This window comes from Nannospalax galili, unplaced genomic scaffold, assembly GCF_000622305.1.
Source record: "Nannospalax galili isolate Female #2095 unplaced genomic scaffold, S.galili_v1.0 scaffold735, whole genome shotgun sequence".
NCBI lineage: Eukaryota > Metazoa > Chordata > Mammalia > Rodentia > Spalacidae > Nannospalax > Nannospalax galili.
Genome location: NW_008337053.1, coordinates 599,625 through 618,774, shown reverse-complemented (window position 1 = coordinate 618,774; position 19,150 = coordinate 599,625). Strand labels below are relative to the sequence as shown.

Here is a 19,150-nt window from a genome sequence, read left to right as displayed (position 1 = left end):
CACCGGGGCTTCTGTGCATTCCTTTGGTTGGTAAACTTGATGTGGTAAACTCAGGCTAATGCTTTTGTGAGGAGCACATGAGTCAACACCGTGTGAGAAAGGGTGATTCGGCATCTTCAGAATATGATGGAGTCGTTTGCTCAGAAAGGGACGAGTAGCTGACTGAGTAGAGATTCAGCCATTTACTCATTTAGCTGACAGTTTTCTCTTGAGCACTTTTTTCTACTGCAGACATTAGAAGATGCACACATATGAGCAAATGAGTTTTAGTCCTTCCTCAAGGAGCCAAGGTATCTGCAGTCTCAAGGGTGAGACGAGGCAAGTAGAGACTGGCACCTTCTGAAGCCTGGAGGGGGCAGGATTCTGGAAAGCTTCCAGAAGGAGATGGTTGCACCACAGAATTTAAAGTACAAATAGGAATTAGGTGAAGGGAACGGAGAAGATAAATTCCACTAAGACGAGTGCTACACAGCACTGATGAATAGGCAAAAACTGCGCAGTCATGGGAACTACTTATTGAACACCTACTTAAAAGGCGGGCACTGCATCCAGTGTCTCACAAACATTATTTCCTTTCATCCTTACAACTGTATTTTACAGATAGTAAAAATTGAGTCTTACGTTAATTAACTTGCTCCAGGCCACACACACAGAAAGAGGCAGCGTGAGGATTTGAACTCAGGTCCCTATGAGTTTAGGAGCAGGCCTCCTTGTCACTTGTAAGCACTTGTAGTCATATTCCACTTGCACGAATGTTTTTATGGACAGGAGCTCCTAAATAAATGATTGTTTGCTATCTCAAGGCCCAGCACTTAGAGCATTTGTTGATAAATAAATTAGATGTAAATCTACCTTTCAAATCTTGATCATTTTAAGTCTGCAGAATTAGAGTTTGGGGACAAAGTGTAATCTGACTAGGTCATTATTATTTCTAAGCTTATGCAGCTAAGGAGGAGCTTATGCTAAGAGTGAAAGATTTACCTTTAGTCCTTGATTTCATTGCAGTGACCTTTAAGTCACTTTTTATTTGGAAAATAAGTTTAGACACCATCATTCATAAATCCAAGCAAACAGAAACTAACATGTCACAAAATACAGTGCCCAGCAGACCCCTCCCTCTGTAGAGACTCACAGTGCCCTGCTAACCCCTCCCTCTATAGAGACCTACAGTGCCTGCTGACCCTTCTGTCTGTAGAGACCCCACAGTGCCCTGCTGACCCCTCCCTCTGTAGAGACTCACAGTGCCCTACTAACCCCTCCCTCTATAGAGACCTACAGTGCCTGCTGACCCTTCTGTCTGTAGAGACCCCACAGTGCCCTGCTGACCCCTCCCTCTGTAGAGACCCCACCCCTCCTTCAGGATTTCCTGCATCAAAGTGTGAATTTGTACGACCTGTAGTAGCTGACAAACAGTAATGTATGAAAGGAGGACAGGTAGTCTTCCCACTGGCCTCTCTTGCTTGGTGTTTTCATAAGTTTCCAGACTATGAGTTATAAGAACCATAGGCCTATTCACCATGATGTGAAGTCTAATATGAGATTTCCCTTTTGGACTGCATCAAAGGGGTTTCATGACTGAAGCACTAGAAGCACTGTTTTGTGGTAAGTGCCATGACTCTTGGTGTAGTGAAGCATCACTGCTTCAGATATGTGGCAGTCCTGTAATGCATAGAGCTAAAACTATAAGTGTAATGTTTAAACAGAGAAGCAAAAAATTATCCTGGTGTTCTTAGGGATGATATAGAGAACTTCGTGTTGCCAGGCCATGAAATCCTGTGCTAATATCCACGCATTCAGTAACAGTTACATGCCAGGCACATGAAGGGTTATAGTTATGAGCAAAGCATACATTACCTCTTTCATGGGACATGCAGTCTAGATGCAGGACAGACCTTAAACAAGTAATAGAAATGGGAGAATTAGCTAATTGTGTGGAATGGCCTTCAAATGTTAAGTACACACTTCTAGAAAAGCAGAGACCCCCCCCATCTAGTCTTGGAGGATTATGGAAGCCTCTTCTGAAGAAAGAGATGCTTAAATTGACATCTGAAGGGTAAGGGTGATGGAAAAGGGGAGAGAAAAGCATGTCAATCAAAGGAGACAGCCCTTATGATGACAGCATACTGCAGGAAGGCCCTGGCAGAACCTGGGGAGGAGGGAGGAGGAAGGGAAGCCAGGTAGATAGAGCAGGACTTGCAGCTCATTAGATTAGAGAAGCAACTGGAAGGTTTTTAAATCTCTGAGAAATATGATTGGATTTTCAGTTTTAAAAAATCTTTGACCATTTTGCCCTAGACATAGTGGCACATACCTTTAGTCCCAGCACTTGGGAGGCAGAGGCAGGTGGATCTCTGTGAGTTTGAGGCAAGCCTGGTCTACACAATGAGTTCCAGGCAAGCTGGGGCTACAGGAAGAACTTGTCTCAACAAACAGACAAAACGAAACAAAAGACCATGTTGTCCAAAGTAGGTAAAATAGAATGGAGTGGGAAAGAACAGGCCAAGAAGAGAGGAAGAGATAACCGAAGGGTAGAATCCATTCCATTGAATAACAGTGCAACATTAGCAATCAGTGCAAGGCTGTGCTTGAGAAGAAAAAAACTCAAGAGTAGAAAAAAGCCAGACTTCCCATTCTTTTTCTTTTTCTTTTTCTTTTTTTATTTTAATTTTATGTGTATGAGTGTTATGCCTACACGTGTGTAAGTGCACCCATGTCATGCAGTGCCCACGGAGGACAGAAGAGAGCATCAGATCTCCTGAAACTGGAGTTACAGGCAATTTTTAGCCCCGTGTGGGTGCTGGGATTTGAACCTGGGTCTTCTACAAGAACAGCCAGTGCTCTTAACCACTGAGCCATCTCTCTAGCCCTCACAAACTTTCCATTCTTAAGAGTGTATTTGATCCATGTAACCATTGGTTTACTTTTAATTTAATTTAATGCAGAGGGAGTAAGAATTTGCATTAAGTATGTTCTTTTTAAAAGGGAGAGGGCATAGATATTCAAGATCAATGTGAAATATATTTCCTTATTGCTGGACTATCACTCTGAGCTGCAGACTGATGCTGTTTGCTCAACGGTCCTTTTCTTCCACTGGTCATTTCCTTTGGGTCCTGTTGCTTCTTTCCTGCCAGCTTTTGTCATTGGGCCAACTCACAAAAGGAATGAGGCAGCAAGAAGGGCAAAGAGAGGTGGCTTTTCCTCAGACTGGTGCTTTTCCGACCTAAACGTCAGTGTTCAGTCTTGGTTTGGTGTGGTCCTGACTTATAGCTTCCTGTCACTCCTCAACTCAAATATGATTTACTGTTTATAAAGCAAACTACTAATCGTTACAGGTATTTCCCAGGTGAGAGGGATGCAGTCCTCTCGAGTGGATCTCTTTGATGACCCCTGCTACATTAACACACAGGTGTTTCACAGTACACTTGACTGTGCTGGAAATGAAAGCTCAGTTCAGCCACAGAGGAGCCCATGGCATTGTGGAAGTAAGTACCTACACCTCGTCTATTCATTTCTTGGGGACGTGTCAACCAATTACTATAAACCTGAAGTCTTAAATCAGCAGAATTCTATTCTCTCAGTTATGGAGGTCACATGCCCCAAATCAAGGTGTCAGCAGGACTGGATCTGCCTGCATCTGCCTCCTGAGTGCTGGGGTTAATGGCTTGCACCTTCTTTTTAAAAAAAAGTTTTTGCATCACATTTATTTGTTATTTGTTTATTTATTTATTCATTTATTTATTTATTTATTATTTGTGTGTGTGCTCACATACATACCTCCACATGCACAAGCATGGACCACTTGTGGGAGTCGGATCTCTCATCCACCACATGGATTATAGAGATTGAACTCAGGTTATCAGACTTGGAGGCAAATGTTTTCACTTCCTAATTCTTTCTTGACCTCAGTCCTTCTCCATCATTAATAAAGAATAAAGCTTTGTGGAGATATGGATATCAAGAATTTAGCATGTTGCTTTCAAATAATTCTTCCAAACGCTTTGAATTTATTTTCAATTCTTTTGAGTTTCTGATGTGTGTTTTGGATGCAGGAAGGACTGTCAAAGCCAGAAGATAGTCTTGAATTTGTTTATTTGCATGAGGGACAATGGCCACTATTTCTGTTTTGTCCAGTGGAAATATTAATTTTATTTATTTCAGATTTCTTGGTAAGACATCTATCTACACAGCACTGAAGAAAGATGGCTGTGCTCTCCAGTCGTATACTGTGGGTCAAATACAATAAGGCGAGCCAAATTGCTTCTAGGGGTAAATGCATAAGTAGAAACATAAATAAATAAAAGCAAAAGTCTCCAACCATCTGAAAAATACACAAAAGTGTTTTTCATAAAGTACCGAAGCTTGGTGGGTTTAGAGATTGGCTTCATATCAAATCTGGTTTGCTCCAAACTTGGAGAACCACTCCCTGAGAGAAGCCTTTCAGCTAGCTCAGAAGTTTCTCTGAGCAGCCAAAGCCAGCTTTCCAGCCATTGCAGTTAAGATGGCACGATGAAGCTTAGAGGGGTATGTTGCTGGGCCCAGGCTTCCACAGACTACCTTACCTCTCTAAATAAGTGAGCCCTCAGAATCAGCCCTTTGGCAAGTGGTCTATCTTTCTGAAAACTTTCTATGATCACTCTTGGCACCCAGTCCAGCCAAATTGGGTATCTGGAAGCAGATACTAAGGTGAGGGTGGCATGCAAGGTCTTTATGGGCAGTATCTGGAAGCAAGGAGAGAAAGTAAGATTGGCAGAGGGGGAGGTGGAACTATAGTGCAGGCCTGTGAAAGCCATGGTTCTGTCAAAGTTGTCCTACATTGGGCCTGTCTGTATGGGCAGTTGGTCCTTCCTTGAAGGAGGATGTGGGCAATGAATTTCTGTCTACCACAGAGGACATCTTGTGAGATGGATGATGGGGAATCAAATGAATTCATATAGCTGCAGTAAAATGATTCATTTGCTCAGTATGAAATGTCCTATGTGGATAAGGTAATATTTGTTACAGGGATGGCTTTAAAAGACATTTTGTGAAGTGCACACGTGGCAGCTTTAGCTCATAGAATGTTCAGAAATGTAACATCTTAGACTCCTAAGTTAGTAGGAGCAAATTAGATGACCTGGAATGTATTTTGATTTATAACTCTAGTTTTGTTTTGTTTTTTATTTTTATAATTGAGTGTTCACTATAGATAGATGATAGATAGATAGATAGATAGATAGATAGATACAAAGAAAAGAGACAACCTTTTGTTATAGTCAATTTGATGATATGAAAAAGCAAAATTAATTCCTGTTGTTAGCTGAAAACAAGGCCTGCCTTATCCACAGAGGTGTTTTCCAGACTGTAGTCTTTTTCATGTCACCCTTTTCCCCTCCCTGCATTAGTGTCAGCGTGTTTAATCATGTTTCCTGATACTCTAGCTTTCCTTCCTAATAGGCTTTAAAGTACCATAACGCTCCTGGGCTTTTGCTGACTCCTTGAGGTTAATTCCAGCCATTTCTCCCGCCAAAAAAAATTAAGTCCAAGTTCAAACGCATTAAAACATGTTGGACTCCTGTTTTAAACCTCAGCAACCCAGGGTTCAGGGACCATTGCAGAAGAGGGTATGGAAAAACTGTAAGAGCCAGGGATGGTGGATCACTATGAGGAAACAGAGTTTTCCAGGCATCTGGGAACTTGCTCATATGAAGTCACAGCTATGGTGACAGCATGCACAAGACCCATGCAAACACAATCCAGACAAAAACCCAGCATAGAAGTGGGGAAATGGGCAAGAAGCCCCAACCTTAGCTGAGGAGCTATTAGCAGCTGATCACTGCTGGGTGAGGGAGAGTTGGTGTTCTTTGAGGGAGTGATGCTAGATAAACTGACCAGGCTCCAGTGGATAGACTCACACTGAGGGACATCTGGGACACAATCTTGACGCGATAGGCCTTAACATATATGACAGGATGCATGAAATCTGGCAGGAGGTGGGCTATGGAGGGGTGTAGATAGGGGAAAAGGCCTAAATATGATTAAGATGTATTGTATGAAATGCACAAAAATTCCATAAAAAATGTTGGCTTAAGAAAATCTGGTGAGATAGAGCAGGAGTAACTTTTCCACCTATTTTTGTATAAAATTTCTTAAATGGACCTTCAGTCTTTCTTCTGTAATTGTTCTCCTGGTTCCTTCTTCCTTAAAAGTCTCTTTTATCCTCCTTTATCTAGACAAACTTACTGATCAATCAGCACAGGATGAAAACAAGCAAACAAAACCCCAGAGTTCTGAGTATCTCCTAAAGTGCTCTTGGAGTTCCTTCACCCACCCCACACACTGCTAATGTGAAAGCCCCGTATCCATCCCGCACCCTGCTACCATAATGGGTCCTCCACCTATCTGCACATTGCTAACACGAGTCTCCTGCGTTCACCCCCCACACTGCGGCTAGCATGAGAGTTCTGACACAGTCTTTATCTGACAGCAGCAAGAGAGTTTCTTTAGTTCCACTATGATCAGTCTAAACTGCTGTAACAAAAAAAGCTCCGAAACACTACAGTATCCTATGAAAAGGATTGGTTTATTTCTTTTTGCCTAATGGTTCAATGCCTATCCTTGGTGGCCCAGGATAAGGATGAGGCTGAACTGCCATTCTTGACATCTGGCTTCCATCTCTGGTTCAAGGTGCCTGCTTGGGTTCTCCTCTGTATTCAGCCAGGGAGAAGAAAGGCCAGAGTAATGCATGCACACACCTTTAAATGATAGGACCCAGAGTGGCAGACATGATTTCTTCTCACTCAAAGACTGCAGTCATTTCTTCACTTGCCACTGGCAGAACTCAGACATGTGACCTTACGTCCCCAGAAGTTACTCTGTCTGGGTGCCCAGATAAAGCTTGGAAGTTCTGGAATGTAGTGGAAGGGTAGGTAGGGACTGATAGAGAATTAGCTGTCTCTGTCGCAGTGCACCTTTGTACCTCTCAGATGTCCATGTGGAACCCTGTGCACTGCCGGCTTCCATGCGGCATCTAGGAGAGATCCTTATTGTCTGCCAAGATGTCTTCCCCCTCCACACTCAAACCTGATGGTGGGATAAGAATAGGATAACTGCACTAAAACTCAGGTTCACAAAGGGAGGCATGCAGTTGCAGAGGGATGTAGCCCTATGCTATGCAAGAACTCTGGAGGCTTTCTGAGCTAGAGATGGAGACGTTTGCTTGGACCCCAGCTCAGCTTTTTGAGAAGACTCTTGTTCATTATTATCTGTGCCCTGCACCTGGGCCTCTGGGTTATTCCTGCCAGCATCCTCCATGAGTTGCCTTAGAGCAGGTGCTGGGGATGTGCCTCTCCAGAGTCTTTGCCGCTTTGCAGCCTGCTTCTTGTTGATATGGGCATGAGAGATTAGAATTTATTTCAGGAGCCAAACCCATAGACTCGAGTATTTTGAATTCTTTGGCAGTGAAATTTCTTCGGAAACTGAGTAGGATTCTACTCCATTTGAGCAGAGTTCTTCCACATGAAGTTTTAGAGACTATTCCTTTATTGTCACTGCACTGTCTGAAGGCTCTGTAGTAATGCACTCTCTGGTAATTTTCTCCATTTTATCAGACCAGTTCTCTTTTAGGTTTGTCAATTTTATTGATCTTTCTGAAGTATCTGTCTTTTAATTTCATAGGGTTTTGTTGTATATTTTCTATTCGATTAATTTCCATTTTTATCATATTTTAGTATGGTTTCATCTGATGTTCTTTGGATTTTCTTATCTCTCTTTTATATGCTTAAAATTTTTAAAATTTGTTTAATTTTATGTGTATGAGTGTTATGCCTGCTTGTGTGTAAGTGCACCCGTGTCGTGCAGTGCCTGAGGAGGTCAGAGGAGGGTGTTGGAGCCCCTGTAGTTATTGATGGTTGTTAGCCACCATGTGGGTGTTGGGATTGGAACCCAAGTCTTCTGCAAGAATAGCCAGTGCTCTTAACTGCTGAGCCATCTCCCCAGTCCCCTCTCTTTTATAGGATTTATAATTTTATTACTACTTGACTTTTTATATTTTAGATCAGAGTGGGTGTAACTTACTTTTATCTATGTGAATTAGTTTCCCAAACACTATGGCTTAAATAATCTCTCTCTTCCCAGCAGCACTCTGTTGCACTGAGCTCCTCCCACATGTGCATCTATTTCTGGGCTCCTGATTGTTTCCTCTATTGGGCCAGTTCTCCTTTCCACAGCAATTTATTCACTACCATATACAAGTGGACACATCTTTGTAATTTTCTCAAGAGATGCATAATTCTTCCTTTATATTGCAAGCAATCTCTCTGGGCATTGTCTTTTTGTTGTTGTTGTTTTGTATTTTGTTTTGTTTTGTTTTAACACAGCGTCTCAGTAAGTAGCCCTGGCTGACCTGGAACTCTCTGTAGACCAGTCTGGTCTGGCACTCACAGAGACCCACTTACTCCTGCCTTCCAAGTACTGGGATTAAAGTCATGTGCCACTACACCCGGCCTTCTAGGCACTATCTTAGCTTCTCAATTTTGCTTAACATTTTTTTGTCAAAAATTAATAAAAAGTTTTTAGTCACTTTATGGCGCTAGATGTATTTTTATTTATTCATTTTATATAACCTTCACATATCTGGTAATTCACACTAATAAACTATATTCAGTTAATCCTCAGTCTTTGTAGGTTTTATAACTGAGAACTAGCTAAAATGTAGTTGTAACCCTCAAATCAATACTCAGAATGCTTTGGTAGTGATTTGCAGACATGTATAGAGCCCCACAAACTCTCATTCATCTGAGGCATGCTCCCAGCTGAGGCTGGACAAGGGAAAGCACTACCTTGTTTTGGTTTTCATGGGATAGGGAGTGTTTAAATCAGGTGTGCATACCTGTAATCCCATTACTTGAGATGCTGAGGCAGGAGGAATGCATGAGTTCAAGGCCACACTGGGCACATATTGAGTTGAGAACAGTCTGGGCTATATAGTGAGACTGTCTCAGAAAATGAAAAAACAAAGGAAGAAACAAACCAACAAAAAACCCAAATGTCCTTTTGTGGTGTATTTAATACCAACTTTTTCACATTTTTGTACTATTTATTAATGATTTCACTGCTTAAAATATTCCCCAAGGATGGTATTAAAGTACTGTCTAGTGTTTTCTAAGTGCGAGAAAACTATGATGTGCTTTAAAGAGAAAAGTGTATGTTTTATATAAACATTGAGCAACTGTGAATTACAATGCTGTTGACTATGAGTTCAGTGTTAATATATACTAAACCTGGTCTCTTAAAACAGAAACCCACATAAAATAAGAGTGTGTTGATTGATTATGTTGCTGTGAGTTGAGGCTTGCAGGAATGGAAACTCTATTTCCTTTAGGAGTAATGGCTTGTTTTTGGTGAAATCAGTGTTTACAGCAACTTTATAAAGCCTAACTACTACTACTAAGCAGACCTGACTGGACTTGCAGTTCTCTACAATAGGGTATGAAGTCATGTGTTGGGGGAGAATAGGGTCAACTTTTGAAAACTGAATCTTTCCCCTCAACTTTGACACTTTTCTCAAAGTTTGTACCTTCCAGTTATATCCTTAGTTACAGGACTATCCTGACTTTTGCATGCATTTCATTCAAAAGCACTACAGATGTTCAAGCAGAAATGCAAACAATAAAGAATGGTATAAAGTGAAAAGATTAAAATCTCCTTCCAAGCCTTAATACTATATCCAATACTCTAGATGTCAACCACTCTTCTGAGTTCCTTTGGGATTCTGGTGGATAGTTAGGGATCTACTACTTGCCCCTATTTGCCTTTCTCTACTTCCTTTAAGAGTGTGAATAAGTTATGGTAACTCCCTTCTATACGTGCTTATCCAACTCTTGTTTTAGAGATGGATCTATACTAAGCACATGAGTTCCTTATTATTTTCAGTTTTTCCACAGTAGCAAGGTGGTGGATAATGTATCATAGTATTTGGTTGCACTTAGTGAGGAGACCACTAAGTGGTCCATAGTTTGATTTGTTTTTGTTTCCCAGATTAAAACGAATTAACATGTATAATTTTTAAAGTTAAAATGAATGGGAAAACCATCACATATTCTCCTTTTAACAGAATTCGATGTTTAGCAAACATATGAATGATTGAACTTACCCAGCACTGTGTCTTGTCCTTGTGACACTCTGAGAACCTATTAGGAAAATCTCTGCATCCTCCAACTGGCCCATAATCTGCTTGACTCTTTTCAAGATGATATAATGTCTGTTTTTCTATTGTTTTGCCCTTGTCCAAAAGCTGTCCATAATCTCATAATAAACCATCACACTAAGATGCGTGCACTCACACAGATACATGCCCACATGCATTGCCTCACACTCATGTAGAGCCTATCCCTGACACAAACACACACGGGACTGTTCATTAGAAATTTTCCATTGTGCCTGAAAGCAGGCAGCATCAAGGCCAACTACAAATATTATTCATCAGTCTGGACACATTTCATCAGGCTTTTTCTGGCAGCAACAGAAAGATTTGATTATTTGTAGAGGAGAATTATTTCCAGTCATTAGATTTAGAACTAAAGTTCTCTTTACTAAATATATTTGTGGTGATATATCAAAGCTGTCTTATGCAAAAAGAAGTTTGTAAGTAGGGACAAAACTCCAACATACTAACAAAGGAACTGGATTATCTCTATATGGCACTACTGGTGCCTACACTGATGACTTCATAGTATGGTGAAATACAAGTTCTAAAGCAAGTTCTAAAGCATAGAGTTCAGTGTATTTCTCATTGGTGAGACCCTTCTATTAGAACTGTAAATTTTCCTTTGTGTTAAGAAAATGAAGAGTGGTTTCTTTGTATTTCAAAGCACCATGCCTGGTTTCTATGATTATTTTCTTTGCTAATTTGCCATTAAACATGTACCTTTTACTGGAATTCAGTCATAAAAATTTATGCAGTTACTTCCTTTTTTTGGTGTTTTTTGTTTGTTTTGTTTTGAGACAGGGTCTCATTGAGTTGTACAGGTTTGTCTCAAGCTTTAATGTATCCCAGGCTGACTTCAAACTCTCAGAAATCCTCAGCCTCCTAAGTGCTAGGGATTGTATGCTGTATTCTAGGATATGCTGTGCACTGTCCTGACAGCCTTGCCATCTGCTATGGACGTCTCTGTCCACTACAAACAGAGTAGCTAGATCAGTTTTGAGGATGGAAAGATTTTTCAAATTCAAGGCTAGTGCCTTGGAGTGTGTTGATTAAAAGCATTCCTTAACTCTCACCAGTAAAGTTTCCTCATACAATAGAGTGCAATGCACACAGAACTGGCCACAACTGGCTAAGTTTTCAAGAATAAGAGACTGCAGAATGCATGTCCCTGGATAAGACTCCTATATCAAACCTCACTCACCCATGCTTCAAGGACCATTGTGGAAGAATGGGGCAGAAAGATTGTAAGAGCCGGGATTGGTGCATGAACATAAGAAATAGAGGCTTTCAGGCCACTGGGAATTTGCTCATAGGAACTTTCAACAATGGTGAAGCATGCACAAGACCCATGCCATCTCAATCAGACAAAAATCCAGCACAGAATGAGGGAAATAGACCCCATCCCTAGCTGAAGAACTATTGGCAACTGATTGCTGCTGGGTGAGGGCAAGTAGATCTTCTTTAAGGGAGAGACTCTGGATATGCTGACTAGACTCCAATGGATGAACTTGCACCAAAGGACATCTGGGTGCAAATGCCTTAACACATATGACAGAATGCATGAAATCCAGTAGAGGAGGCTATAGGAGGGGTACAGATGAGGGAGAGGGTCTAAATTTGATTAAGATCTATTATATGAAATGCACAAAAACTCACTAAAAATATATTTTTTAAAAGCCTGAGTGACTTTCCAAAAATCCAATTTGGGGGTCTGTCTGATTTTGAAAACAAAACAGCATAAACTATGTAGAGCTTTAACAGTGCCTATTATAATAAATGAAGCTAAACCACAATTCTATCACTATGACGTCACATTAACAGTGCCAAGCTCCACTTGACTGGCCTTCTCGTTCCCAGTGCTCATGGTTTCAGAGGACCCTGGGAAGTCCAGTAGGCCGGGCCTTACCGGTGTTGTCCCTTCTTTTCTCTCATCATTTCTGTAGTTCATACAGGTGAATGGTGAGGACAGCAGGGGGTCATTCAGTGGAATTCTTGTCCTTTTGGTTGTGAGCCTTTAAGGGCTGCACCATCTTTCCAGCCACAGTGGAATTTTAAGCTAAAATGTTTGGTCAGAAGAATTTATAAATTTATAAATTAAATTATAATTTTATACACAAATTTATAATTTTAGTGGTTTATAAACATAATTTTAAAACCTAAATATTAAAAAAAGTATACATAGGGGCTAGAAAAATGGCTCATACACATAAAAATAAAAATAAAATTTTAAAATTCCAGCCACAGTGGAATTTTAAGCTAAAATGTTTGGTCAGAAGAATTTATAAATTTATAAATTAAATTATAATTTTATACACAAATTTATAATTTTAGTGGTTTATAAACATAATTTTAAAACCTAAATATTAAAAAAAGTATACATAGGGGCTAGAAAAATGGCTCATACACATAAAAATAAAAATAAAATTTTAAAAAGTGTGTATAATTCGAAGTTTCTGTTGCTAAGCTAAAAAGAATTCAAAAGCATTGTGAATTTTTCTGTAATCCAGGTACAGCATACTTTTATTCCTCTTTAATATGCAGCCTCTGGGACAGTAAGAGTCCCCACAGTTACAAAAGCAGTTCTCATACATCTGTTCTATTTTTCATCTGACAGAGAAACTCTTGTGCCTAGGCAACCATTCCTAGTACCAGAAGCTTAAGGCAGTGTTGGGGTCCACCATTAAATTAGATCCTGTTGGGAGTTTTGAAAACAAGAACATTTGTTCCACGGTGTTAAACAGTGCCTAGCACACAGTAGGACCCGATTATATTTTCTGTGTGAAAGGGTGAATGGAGGTATGAAGGAATAACTTGGTGATGTCTCTTTTTGTGTTCCGACTTCAGAGGCACCAAAAACTGTCCAGCCAGGTGCTGCCGCCCAGCCTTCCAGCTCACACTCTTTGCCACACATTAAGCAGCAGCTGTGGAGTGAAGAATGCTACCATGGCAAGCTGAGCAGGAGGGCAGCAGAGAGGCTTTTGGTTAAGGATGGGGACTTTTTGGTTCGAGAGAGCACATCATCTCCTGGCCAGTATGTACTGAGTGGACTACAAGGTGGCCGGGCAAAGCATCTTCTCTTGGTGGATCCTGAAGGCAAGGTATGACTGAGCTCTCCTTACACAGCACAGGAGACTGTTCATATCCAAAAGTTAGTAGTAAGAAGAGTTCAAGGCCCAAGTGTTTACTTGGTTTTCAACCATCTGGCTAGAACTAGTGCAGTGGTTAGAAAAGGAGGCTGTCCTTGAGTATGAAGCAGAAGATGGCCTCTTTCTGCTCTTGTCAGTTCAGTTCAGTTCAGTTTAATTCAGTTCAGCTCAGCTCAGTAATAATGAGTCTTTACTGTGTGGAAGGTCAGGGTTTCACTGTTTACTTATGTTCAGTATCATAAACAGTTCTTACTCTGAGGATGGCTATACATTTATAAAGTAGGTACTTAAATAATTATAATGAAAGGCCAAATGAGATAAAGATGCTTCATCTAAAGACAGAGAAGAATTCTGATGGAACCAAACTGAGAAGGCTTCTTGTAGGATCTGACATGTAAACTTTGGAAGAGAAAAAGTTTTCAAAATAGAATTCAGATTATAGAGGAGCCAGAGGAGCCGAGCAATGGAAAATTAAGATATTGGAAGACACATGACTAGAATAGACAATGTTAATGACCATAGAAAGGCAGCCTAGAGTCATCATGTGCAATGACAATATAAACCAAATGGCCTAATGTGCTACAGAGTGAAGCATTCGAAGTTTGGGGTGAATAGGGTGATGTAATCCAAGCCACAGTCAAAGATGACAGAAAAGGAATTCTAGCCCACATTCCCCAATGAAATCACTGGATTAATAATTCTGTATGGATCAAAATGCCTTTATGAGAACTCCAGAATCTAGTTAAGAATTTGTAGTATCCCAGGTGAACATCAAGCTGAGAACTGCTGTCTTGAAGTCGGTAGGAAGAGCAATTTTATTTTATTTTCAGCAGCCCCTTCCCAAGCCAGCATAGCTCAGTGCCAGGAGAAAATGTATTGGTTCTTGACTTTTCCCTTGAGGGGAATGAAGTGTGGAACCTGCATCCAATACTCTAGCTTTTACAGGACTCTTCAGGGGCGTTCTGATTTCTGGTTCACTCACATGGACTGCTGGTGGAACCAGCATAATTTAGATGTCTGGAGCGTCAGAGAACAAAGAACAAATTGTTGCTTGTGGCCACTGTTATTCCTTTACACAATCAGGAGAAAGTTCACAAGTTGATACTTCCTCCTGAGTAGGTAGAGAATGATCTGTGCATCCAACATGCTGGCTTTTTGGTGGACTGCCTAATGGTCTGGTATCTGTCTTGTCTGACTTGAATTAGCGATGGTAAGCTGTAAGAACTTGGATGCCTAGCGGTTGCTAAGAGTGAGGAAGTATGAAGTGGCTTGGTATACAGAGCAAAAGAACTCATAGAACCACAGAAAGATTTCAGAGAGAACACTGGCAAACCTTGGCAAGCCTCTATAATTGAGAAATTAGGTATACAGGCCCACAGAAGGCACACCCCTCCCCTGAGAAGGTTTTAGAGGTGTCTTTCTGGGCTACTTGGTGAGAATACTCCTATATATGAAGCTAGTCGGAAAAGCCTGGGTGAGGTGGTGATATTTCAAATGCATGGATTGCAGGACAGTTAGGACACACACAGAGCAAAAGGGAAGTATGGCTTGAACAGTGGATCCTGATAATTCTTAGGAAACTGATCCTAAAGAAGTAGAGATATATGAATTACCTGACAAAGAACTCAAAATAATCATCATGAAGATGCTTTGTGAGCTCAACAACACAATCTGTGAATAAAATTAGAAAACTAATAAAGAGAATTAAGTATAAAGGAACCAAACAATTTGGGGAGCTAAAGAATATAGTAACTGAACAGAAAAACTCACTAGATGAGCTCAGGGTTTGATCAAAGAGACATAATCAGTGAACTTGAAGACAGATTTGTCCAGAGAAAGAAATACAATAGAAAAAATAGAATTTAAAAAAGCTTGAAGAAAGCCTAAGGAATGTTAAAGACACCACCAAGTAGATCAGAATGTGTATTAATGGGAATCCAAAAATGGAAACAGAGAAAGGGTTCTAAAAGCTTATTTAAACAAATAATGGCTGAAAACTCACAAATTTGGAGTAGGAAATAGACACTGGGATCAAAAAGCTCAATGGACTCCCAGGAGGAACCTGAAGAAATTTGCACCAAGATTCATTGTGATTAAACCATCACAAGTAAAAGATAGAATTTGAAAGCAGCAAGAGAAAGCAGGTGTGTCACATACAATGGAGCTCCCCTAAGACAATGTGGATTTCTGGTAACATCCATAAGACCATCGGTAGATTTGAGATACCCAAAATACTGAAAGAAAAAAGCCTGCCAACCAAGAATACTATATCTGGCAAAACTATCCTTTAAAAATGAGGGAGATATAAAGACTCTAGATAAACAAACCTGGAGGAGTTCACGACCATGAGATCTGCTTTACAAGAAATGCTAAATGGAGTCCTTCAAAATGAAACGAAAGGACACTAATCAGCAACATGAAAGACATGGACGTGTAAAGCTCGCTGGTAAAGGTACTCTATAGATTAATACAAACTATTGTAGCATTGTAATGCTGGAACATTAAATCACTTTTAATTCTGATATACAAGTTAAAAGACAGAAGTTTAAAATATAACTGTAAAATATGTCTAAGTGTATACAATATAAAGATTGTTGATTTGTAAAAATCAATAATGAAGTGTATGCATGTAAAATACATATAAAATAAATATGAAGGGCCACATAGGGAGACGCCCTCTCTCAAAATAACAACAACAACAAAACTCCAGTAAGTTCTTCCCTTTCAATAAACAACAAAATGTCAATAGTTAAGTTCTTGCTCATCAATAGTTGCATTATTTTTTGTCCCATGGTCACTCAGGTTACATTTATTTATGTAATTCTGGGAATTTATGTGGGTTCTGGGAATCTGAACTCTGATTCTCTTGCTTGTATGATAAACACTTTAACCACTGAGCAATCTCCCAAGCCCCATTAAAAGTCATTTTATTACATAATTAGGAAAATAAAAATGACATACATGAAAAAGGATCAGAAACCATGGTAGTTTATCTACATAGTTCCTTTGAATGTAAATAGAGTAAAACCCCCAATTAAAAGCCAGAATAGCTGAGTGGATTCCTAAAAACCTTACTAGATGGTATCCACAAATGCCTCACTTTAGATTTAAGGGTACAAGCAGTCTGAAACTGAGAGAATGGAAAAACTACTTCATGAAAAACTATTTTCATTCCAAAAGAGAGCAAGAATGGTCATACTTTTATCAGAAAAAAAAGAAAACTGCCAAAGAAATCAAAGTGACATATCACTTCATCACTCAGATAAAACACTTGATAAATAAGTCAAAGAAGAAAAACATACATACGTACATGCATACATACATACATACATACATGTATACATACATATGTACTCTCAACAGCAGAGCACCTAAATATATGGAGCGAATGTTGACAGAACTTAAGGGGAAAATGGAAAGCACATGATAACACGAGATTATAGTGGCATGGTGTCACATACCTGCAATGACAGATCTTGGGAGGCTGAGGGCGGAGAACTGTAAATTTAAGGCTAGTCTAGCTAAGTAGTTCAAGGTCAGCCTATGTCACATGGTAAGACCCTGTCTCCAAAACAAAATTAGCAGGATATTTTGATGTCCCCTTTTCAATAATGAATAGAATACAAGATAGAAGCTCGATGAGGAAATAGAACTTGAACCACACTGTGAACCAAATGACTCTAATAAAGGGAAACAAAGCATCCTACCTTACAGCAGTAGAATACACAGTCTACCAAACGAACACAGCACACGGTGCCTACATGTTAGGTCACAAAGAAAGTGTTAACAGATTGAAGATTATAATCATAACAAATATCAATGGAACAAAGCTAGAACTTAATAGTAGAAGGAAAACGACAGCAAAGCAGAATAAAATGAAATAGAAAATAGAAATTTTAAAAATTATACCAAGAATTGTGGGTTTTTAAAAAGTATTTTATTATTTTTATTTTATGGGTATGAGTATATTGCCTGAATGTGTTTAAGTGCAGCCGTGTCATGGAATACCTTCAGAGGTCAGAAGAAGGCATCAGATTCCCTGGAGCTGGAGTTATGGATGGTTGTTAGCTGCTACATGGGTGCTAGGAATAATACCTTCAGAGGTCAGAAGAAGGCATCAGATTCCCTGGAGCTGGAGTTATCGATGGTTGTTAGCTGCTACATGGGTGCTAGGAATATGTGGCTGCTGGGAATCAAACCCAGGTCCTCTGCAAGAGCAGTCAATGCTCTTAATCATTGAGCCATCTCTCCAGCTCTGAATTGTGTGTGTGTGTGTGTGTGTGTTTAAGCATGAAGAAAATTGACATTTAACTTAAGATAGATAATGTAGCCCTGGCCCACAGAGCACTGAGCAGGCAGCCACTCCAGGACGTTTTCCTCAGGGCTGCCTGCCTGGCCAGTGCCTGTTGACCCAGCAAATGCTCCCTGGCAGCACCGGAAGCGCTTGCCACTCTAGCTGCCAAACAGCAGCCGGCAAAGCAGCAGGCAGCCTCAGGCTAGAGGCCTCCCCGTCCAACTCAGGGATGCTCCTGCCAGCACAGGGTCCGGCAGACATGTCCTGCCACCCTTCTCTGCTCAGGCCCCTTGTCCTTTGGGTTGGGAGTAAGGTGGGGGTGGTGAAGGCTCCACATTGTCAGCACTCAGGAATGTGAACTGGGAGAATGCGAGGCCATAATCCCTGGCTATTTCCCTTGGCTGACGCCCAGGGACTCAGATGGCCCACTCTGCAGCCAGGCTCTAGCCCTGCCACTCGACTGTGGGTGTTTGAGAAGTGGCCACTGAAGAGTATGAATGGTTCCATAGTAGTCTTGCTGTGGTTCATCTTTACCTGTAAATACATGTTCCACAGATATGAATAAATACCATCCAGACCAAAAGAAAAAGAAAACAGAGAAGACACAAACAAAATAGGAAATGAAAAAAAATGCACTAAAGTAGGTGTCATATAATTAAGATTATAAAACAGTACTTGTGCAGTCATATGCCAACAAAGTATATAATGAAGAAGCAATGGACAACTGCCTAAAAACACCTAACATATCAAGACTGAATCACAAGGAAAGAGAAAACCTGAAAGTATTACTGTTGGTAGGGAGACTGAATCAGACATCAGATATCTCCCAACAAAGAAAGGCTTGGGACCAAATGGCTTCACTGGTGATTTTTATCAAATATTTAGAGATGAATTAGCAGTGATCCTTTTAAGCTCAAGTTGAAGGGAACACTTCAGTTGGTTTTATGAGGTGAACATTATCTTGATGCAAAAGCCAGAAAAGGTTACTACAAGAAAAACCAATTCAACAGCACATGAAAGCATCATACACTGACTAGGTGAGATTTATCACTGTGATGCAGAGATGGCTCAACATACAAAGATCAACCAGGTTCATGTACCATGTTAATGGGAAGAGCACAAATCACACAATCATCTCAGTGGATGTAGAAGACGCATTTTGACAAAGTTCAACATCATTTGTGGTCTAAACACTAAAAAATAGTAATAGAAGGAAATTAATAGTAATAAAATAATAAAAACAGTAATAGAAAGAATTTAATAAATGCTGTATTGTTATGGTTTAGATATAAAATGTCCCAGAAAAGGCTCATGTGTTGAAGACTTGGTCCCCAGCTGGTGGTGCTATTGAGAGGTGATTGTATCAGGAGGGCACCACCTTCATTTCTGGATTATTAATAATACACTTAATACCTAAGAGGAGCATGCCTTTGAAGGATATAGCTTGTCCCCTGGTGTTCTCTCTCTCTCTCTCTCTCTCTCTCCCTCTCCCTCCCTCCTTCTCTTCCTCTGTCCTCCACCCCTCCC

General features: G+C 40.3%; 1 protein-coding gene across 1 annotated transcript in view; it reads left to right on the top strand.

Annotated features, from left to right (window-relative positions):
• Shc4 (SHC adaptor protein 4) overlaps positions 1-19,150 on the top strand; it is a 115,725-nt gene that overhangs the window by 88,945 nt on the left and 7,630 nt on the right. The window contains exons 10-11 of the mRNA XM_008831785.2: positions 3,333-3,482; positions 13,028-13,281. Of these exons, the coding sequence (XP_008830007.1) occupies positions 3,333-3,482; positions 13,028-13,281 (404 nt within the window). The remainder of the gene's footprint in view (positions 1-3,332; positions 3,483-13,027; positions 13,282-19,150) is intronic.